The sequence below is a fragment of the Parasteatoda tepidariorum genome, chromosome 10 (genome assembly GCF_043381705.1).
Source record: "Parasteatoda tepidariorum isolate YZ-2023 chromosome 10, CAS_Ptep_4.0, whole genome shotgun sequence".
Lineage (NCBI taxonomy): Eukaryota > Metazoa > Arthropoda > Arachnida > Araneae > Theridiidae > Parasteatoda > Parasteatoda tepidariorum.
This window is the reverse complement of record NC_092213.1, coordinates 121,263-129,543: the sequence shown is the minus strand read 5'-3', so window position 1 is coordinate 129,543 and position 8,281 is coordinate 121,263. Positions and strand designations below refer to the sequence as shown.

At 33.4% G+C, this 8,281-nt stretch overlaps 1 protein-coding gene across 2 annotated transcripts in view; it reads right to left on the bottom strand.

Annotated features, from left to right (window-relative positions):
• Window positions 1-8,281, bottom strand: part of LOC107446148 (putative inorganic phosphate cotransporter) — a 32,620-nt gene that overhangs the window by 18,431 nt on the left and 5,908 nt on the right. For both annotated transcript variants that reach the window (XM_071186154.1, XM_071186155.1), the window contains exons 5-6: window positions 4,187-4,314; window positions 1,538-1,687 (exon numbers count right to left, since the gene is read on the bottom strand). In XM_071186154.1, the coding sequence (XP_071042255.1) occupies window positions 1,538-1,687; window positions 4,187-4,314 (278 nt within the window). The remainder of the gene's footprint in view (window positions 1-1,537; window positions 1,688-4,186; window positions 4,315-8,281) is intronic.

Sequence of the window (8,281 nt, the reverse complement as noted above, 5' to 3'; positions counted from 1 at the left end):
TTCAAAGGACATTAAAAAATTTTTTTTTTCGCTTTTTAGTCAGAAATCAGCTTAAAAATTGTCTATTGCCCAGAAACTTCGAGATATTTTCTATTAACAATGAATTAAACCTCTCTGAGCAATCACAAAACATTATTTAAATTTTTTACAGTCATTAGCATGGTTGCCTAGCAACCTAGTAAAATTAAGCATTCCTCTTTTGAATTAGTCAATGGGTTATCTTAAAATATTCATTTGCGCAGGCGACTTTTTTTGGCGGTTTTCTGGACTATCGCCAAATATATAAACCTTTATTGTGACCCAATTTACGATCCAATTTTTTTAAAATTTTGTCTACCCCCCCCCTAATTCAAGTGTTTAGATTCCAAATATGTAAAAAAATTATATGTTTATTCAGAGAAAGTACGTTTTTGTGTCTGATTTCGTATATTAATTACTAGTTAGCACTAATTAATTAGCAGACTTGAGGTCACCCCCAGGAACCATTAAGATTGACACTTAGTTCGTGAAAATCCGATCATTAAAACGAAAGTTATTCAGGGTGATTCGGTTTTTTTTGCGGACTGTACATGCAATCTCATACATAGATACAAGTATTCTTAAATAGTAGTACACCTTGGGATTTTATATTACTCTTATAATCTACAATATCCTGACTACGGTTACTATAAGCCGTACAGCTACTACTGAATTCACGCAGTTTTAGAGAGTATTCTTGCTAGTTGCAGCAAAGTTTGTGCATAAATATTTTAATAATTTCGATTTAATAAAAATTTGTTTACCACTATTTATAAAAAATAAAAATATACTTATAAATGTTCTAGATTTTGCTCATTGCTTTATCCAAAAAATCATCCAAAAAATCGAAATGCGGCTCTCTTCATGTGAGAGGCTGTGTTGTCAACAGTCATAATCAATATATTCCCTACGCAGAGATTTAATAAAAATTTGCTCACCACTATTTATAAAAAATAAAAATAAACTAATAAATTTTCTGTGAGCCGTTATCTTCGTACTTTGAAATACTATGTTTACAAACCTCTCGCGCCATCTGACACTAATACGTGCCTGCATAAAACCGAATCAATCAGGGTTAAAAGAGAAAACTGGTAATCAAAGTATATTTCCCTAGCAGTTTATTTGTGGGCGGAGTTATATTTGTTTGATTTATTTAATGCGCCATTAATTGGTTCAAAATAAAACTATTTAGTTATATTTTGAATTAACATTGATTATATACATATGATTAAACTAACAATAATTAAAGTAAAAGCAAAGTAAGTCAGTCTTCGTATTTGCTTTAATTTTGTTTTAAAGATAATTTCATATGGGATTCTCGTCAAGTGTTGAATTACAAATGGCCTAATACTTACAGCCTAGAAAACAGTGGTTTCTTTTGGTAAAGTGGCATATTTAAGTGTTTTCTTATGAGGGGTTTTAGAGTTTTAACAGTTATCTAAAAGTTACAACTGAAAAAAGTATTTTACCGGAATCTTAATTGTTTCAAGTATGATATTATAGCAATATTTGTATTTACCGATTTAAGGTCATATTTCAAGGCAGTGCTTAGGTAAGTAGGCAGCTCTGTTAGTATTACTAAAAATCCATAATCGAATCCAAAATGAGCTATGGCAAGAGCCCATACGGGAACAGACATGAATATGCTTTTCCAAACATCTCTTGACATCTAAAATGATTAAAAAAAACACACATTCTAACTACTTTAAAAATATGTTTTGCTCTTATTTTAAATATAGTTTTTAATTTGAACTACGTGGTGTCTCAGGGGATGGAGCATTCACTTTCCAATCAAGTGAACCGGGTTGGAATCCCAGCGATGGTTGATCGATACGAATTCCGCATCCGGCTTGCACCGACCACAGTGCTGACATTAAATATCCTTAGTGGTACACGGATTATGGGTTATATTCCACTTCCGTCAGGCTATCTGTGGGAGGTTTTTGTGGTTTTGCCCTCTATATAGCACAAATACAAATTAGTTCCATCAAAAAATCCTCCGCGAAATCAAATTTCTCCCAATCCAGGAGTTAACCGTTTTCTGCAATGGGTTCAAAATTACAACGCTATGGAGTTTAGTACTCGTGAACCTAAAACATTACGTCGGCTGTTTTATAATTATCACATGTTGTCTAAAAAGAGCCGTTTTAGCTGAGGGAATAGAGCACTCGTCTCCCAATGAGGTGACCCGGGTTTGAATTCCAGTGATGGCTGGTCGATACGAATTCTACACACCGACCACAATGCTGACGTAAAATATCCTCAGTAGTTAAACAATCCTTTTATCACCAGACTTACCGTGGGTGGTTTTCATGGTTTATCTCTCCATGAAACGCAAATACGGGTTAGTTCCTTCACAATGACCTTCGCCAAGGCAAGTTTCTACCATTACTGGATTCAGGAGTTACCTTACCATCTGGATTCGTTTCAAACAAGGCTACGGAGTTGAACATTGATAGTAGTAAACTTAATATTGATGGGTCGGCTGTACAACGACTTTAATAAAATAAAATTTAATTAAATGTAGTCAACTGAAATCGATAACTTTTAATAGTAGATGACCATTCAGGTTTTACTTCTTATTTGCTTTATTTTTGTTTTAAAGATAATTTCATATGAGATTCTCGTCAAGTGTTGAAATTACTAATGGTGAATTTAACAATTGTGCATTTTACAATTTAACACTTTCACTTTAAATGTTTTTTTTTTTTTTTAATTTTGAGATGAAAAATTTGGCTATACTTTCATGGCACTAATGTGAGTTTAATACTTATGAGACTTTCTTAAGAACTTTGTCCAAATTTCAAGAAATTTTAACTATGCAAAATACTTTTCATGCAAAATATTGTACCTAATAAATGCTTTTCCAAGAACTCAACACCTAAACATCTATGGTCTAGAAATATGCCAATAAAATGGTGCATAAAAATACTGTATTTCTTCACTCACAACCTTTATATCCTTTTACGCAACAATGACCTTTTCATTACATCTCATAGAATAGACTATAAAAGATATAGCAAAATCAGAAAACGCTTTCCAAAAATAATATTAATTTATTTTTCAACTTAGTTGCCAATAATACAAATAAAATTAACTTATTATACTGAAGGTATTGGCAGTACCTCAAAGATAATGAAATAACGCTTGCTGCCAAATAATATTCTAGTTTTTAACTGTTGATAATTTGTGGCAGTTATTCCTAACTGTCAGGTTAAGTTTCATGCATATATACATAACACCCTTGAATTGTGGAATTATCAGAAAATGGGAATAAAAAACTTTTAGTTTAGTGAAAATGAAAATGGTACGTGGTATTTATATTTGGTATTATTGGTGGTATCATAATTTTTAATAACTGAGAAGTTTCTTTAAATCAGAAATGTTACTAAACTGAATCAATACGTTAATGATTTCAATACTGCAACACTGACTTCAATGATGTAGAAAAATCTTTCTAAATTGGCTGTTATTGTTTAACAATGTGTTAAAGTAATTAATCAAACTGTTCATTTTAAAAACTGGACTAATATTTTAAGTAAAATTTATAATATAAGAAATAAAAATGTTGTTTCGAGTTTAAAACTCAATTTTTTCTTTCAATTTGTTTATTTAATTATTAATTTTTTGACCAAAAAAGGGCAAAATATGTAGACGGTGCTTTTTGAGCATACCTGCCAACTCTCCCGCATTTTGCGGGAGATTTTATTTTCACATTTAAAGTGGTAGTAAATATATACTATTTTTTCTTTTATAAACTTAATTTTTAAATGATTTTGATCACCACTATTCTTACAAAAATTAAGCTTATATATTAATATGCGTTACTATCATGGTTGTCAACTTAATTTTTTTCAAATACAACGTATTTGTTTGCTTAAAATTGAAGTTTTAATTCCATTTTAATACCACTGGGAAAAATGATAATGGAAGGGATTAAAAGTTGGCACGTCTGTTTTTGAGTTTTGCAACTGGAAGATTGAAAAAGGTTTAAGCCATCAAAATTAAAGAGAGGTATAAAGAATCAGTTGAATATTTCTACGCTTTTGATTGTTCAAAACTTCATAAAAGAGCTCGATAGTTTGAAAAATTAATAATATTAGTTTTAAGTAAATTTATTTTTAGATTATATAATAACAGTACTAATTAATTAAAAATGAATTCGTACCTTTTTCTTGATTTCAGTTTTGTTTTCTTCTATGTAAAGTAATTCTTCTTTGGAAATACTAGGATGTGTTGATGGATTTTCGTGAATTAAAACAAGCCAAAACACAAACCATAGGCAAGCAATAACACCTGGAATTTAAAATATTTTCTTTTTCTAGGAAAAACTGTAATTGTATTGAATGTTAGTAAGAAAACTGGTCATTTATTTACTCACCTGGATTCACATTACCTGAACACCAATTTACCTAGATTTTTATTTAGAGGTTGTGTTTGGCAAAATAAATTTAAAAATACTTTTCTAAACCAGAAAGAAGGGAATAAAATATATATTTTGTTATTACTAGAAAAATCTTGCATACAAATCTAAATAAGTTTTTCATCTCTATCTCCACAACATTGGAGAATTTACAATAACCATTTTGATGAATAATTATTCTGTTTATGGGCAAGGATTCTCAACCAAAAACTTCAGCAGTAGTTTGAGGGTCTACGTTATGATTAAAACAATTTTGTCCACCATTACATATACATTTAATACACATATAAGAGCTGTGGTGTCTTAGGGTATCGAGCGTTCACCATCCAATGAGGTGAACCGGGTTTGAATTACCCTTGTTGTCAGGCCAACCGTGGGAAATTTTCGTGGTATTATTTCCCGTGTAACGCAAATATGGGTTAGTTCCATCAAAAAAGTTCTCCACCAAGGCGAATTTTCCCAATACTTGATCCAGGAGTTCCCTTGTCTTCTGGATTGGATTCAAAATAACAAGGCTTCTGGTTTGAGTATTAGTAGTCGTTAACCCAAAATTGGGTCGGCTGTTCAACGACGTTTATAAAATAAATTAAAACACAGATGCAAAAGGCACAATTATGATACGCTAAGAGCTTTCACCTACTGTTTTTTTTTTACCCCTTGGCTAAATGGGTGTTGTTTAGGGTTTGATGGCGTGCGAACCTTATTAGGACGTCATCCCACTTTTCAACAGTGTTCAAGAGTAATAGTAAACAGTGCGCGTGTGTCGTCATTGCATGTGTTGCAACCGCTGCTGTTTTATAATTTTTTTAGAATTATTTTTTCCACTTTTTTGTTATGCATTAAGTTGGTGAGTCTATTTTTGAGATATGGAGCTAGAGAGATCCCATGAACATTTCTTGAGTTGCGAATAAAAGAGAATTTTATCATTTGAACGATATTTTTGTTTTTATTGTTTTAATTAAGAATCAGAAATTCTAACCTACAGTTCGAATTGAATGGGTTTCAATACTAATTCATTTGAATATCACAAATAAAGAGGGTCCAAACTGATTGACACGGTTCCTAAAGTAACAGTTGAATCAAGAAAAAAAAGACGCCAAAGCCTAAACTTACAGAGGCTGAATAAGCCAAAGAGTGTAGACGGGAATACCTTAAGCGTTACACACAAACGGAAAAACGAAAGGATTTCGTTCGCAAACGCAAGCATGAAACCCTCCCCAGAGAAAAAGTACCAATGTGGTTGTGAGAATTTAACCCTATCGAAGAGCGAATGGTGATCTCCGAACTCCTTTCATGCAAATACAAGAACTGGGTGTTGATCACCAGTTAGGGATAAAAGGATCCATTGTCAACGTTCCCAATAACACGATAATATGAATAGCGATAAAGAACACCATAATGTGAATGGCGATATTTTTAAATTGAGTACATGCGAAAATCAATGTTTGTTATCACAAACGCGACAATATGAATAGCGACTTCCGATTCTAAATTCGCGTGAATACGAAATGCGATATTGGGTTTTAAAAACGCATAAACTAGAATCGAGGCATTGATTTGAAAAACGCGTGAATACAAATTGCGTTAATAGATTTTTAAATCACGTGAATACGAATTGCGATGTACGATTTTTTAATCTCTGGAAAACAATTCCTAATGTGTAGTTGTTGTAGTTCATTTATGTCGTACTAGAGCTGCACAATGGGGTAATGGCGACGGTCAGGGAAGCATCCCTGAGGATGATCCGAAGACATGCCATCACAATTTTGATCCTCTGCAGAGAGGATGGCACCCCCGCTTCGGCTGCCTGATCGCACGCGAAGTCAAGCACTATACGGTAAAACAGTTTAACGAGGACCAATACCGCACAACCTAGGTCCCTACGCAGACTGATCCAAGTGGTAACCCACCCATACACTGACCGCAGTCAGTGATGCTTGACTTCAGTGATCTGCTGGGAACCGTGTCTTAACGATGAGTCCACTGTGGGACCACAATGTGTAAATTTTAAATCAGTTAAATACGAAAATCGATGTTTGCTATTTAAATTACGTAAATAATAAATTACGATATTAGCGGATTCTAGCGTAGTTACAAGTATTAAAAACAGCAAAAATTCGACAAACCAAAAAAAAAATTAAAAAAAATCAAATTGGGGGAAAAATTATAACTAAGAAAACGTTTCATTAACGTGATATAGAGAAAGTTTCAAAATTTAAATTTTCTATTCGGGAATTCTTAATTCTTACCTTTAGTCTTAAATCTTATTTTAAATTTAAGATTGCAATGGAAATTGAGTCGGATTATATGTTTTGATTCGCGGTGGTCCGCAAATCAGTCTTGGAAAACGCGGAATTCTGTAAAAAATTCTCTGCTCTCGGTTTTTAAACCTAGAAGGAGGATACGAAAAATCCGGAATTTAGGGGTTCACCCGGAACATTTGATAACATTGAAACATAAGCGCAGCTGCAACTGGAGCAAATTTCCTCCAAAAGCGGAGAAAGTTGGCAGCACTGTGTACAGTCCGCAAAAAAAAAACGAATCACCCTGAATAACTTTCGTTCTAATGATCGGATTTTCACGAACTAAGTGTCAATCTTAATGGTTCCTGGGGGTGACCTCAAATATGCTAATTAATTAGTGCTAACTATTAATTAAGTTACGAAATCAGACACAAAAACGTACTTTCTCTGAATAAACATGCATTTTTTTTTACATATTTGGATTTCTTATCTTCAAAATATAGGGGGTAGNCTCCTTTCATGCAAATACAAGAACTGGGTGTTGATCACCAGTTAGGGATAAAAGGATCCATTGTCAACGTTCCCAATAACACGATAATATGAATAGCGATAAAGAGCACCATAATGTGAATGGCGATATTTTTAAATTGAGTACATGCGAAAATAAATGTTTGTTATCACAAACGCGACAATATGAATAGCGACTTCCGATTCTAAATTCGCGTGAATACGAAATGCGATATTGGATTTTAAAAACGCATAAACTAGAATCGAGGCATTGATTTGAAAAACGCGTGAATGCAAATTGCGTTAATAGATTTTTAAATCACGTGAATACGAATTGCGATGTACGATTTTTTAATCTCTGGAAAACAATTCACAATGTGTAGTTGTTGTAGTTTATTTACGTCGCATTAGAGCTGCACAATGGGGTAATGGCAACGGTCTGGGAAACATCCCTGAGGATGATTCGAAGACATGCCATCACAATTTTGATCCTCTGCAGAGGGGATGGCACCCCCGCTTCGGCAGCCCGAAGACCTTCACGCAAAGTCAAGCACTATACGGTAAAACAGTTTAACGAGGACCAATACCGCACACCCTCGGTACCTACGCAGACTAATCCAAGTGGTCACCCACCCGTACGCTGACCGCAGCCAGTCACTTCAGTGATCTGCTGGGAGCCGTGTCTTAACGATGAGTCCACTGTGGGACCACAATGTGTAAATTTTAAATCAGTTAAATACGAAAATCGATGTTTGCTATTTAAATTACGTAAATAATTGCGATAATACCGGATTCTAGCGTAGTTACAAGTATTAAAAACAGCAAAAACTCGACAAACCAAAAAAAAAAAAAAAAAAAAATCAAATTGGGGGAAAAATCATAACTAAGAAAACGTTTCATTAACGTGATTTAGTGAAAATTTCAAAATTTAAATTTTTGATTCGGGAATTCTTAATTCTTACCTTTAGTCTTAAATCTTATTTTAAATTTAAGATTGCAATGGAAATTGAATCGGATTATAAGTTTTCATTCGCGGAGGTCCACAAATCAGTCTTGGAAAACGCGCAAATTCCACAAGATTTGAGAAAAA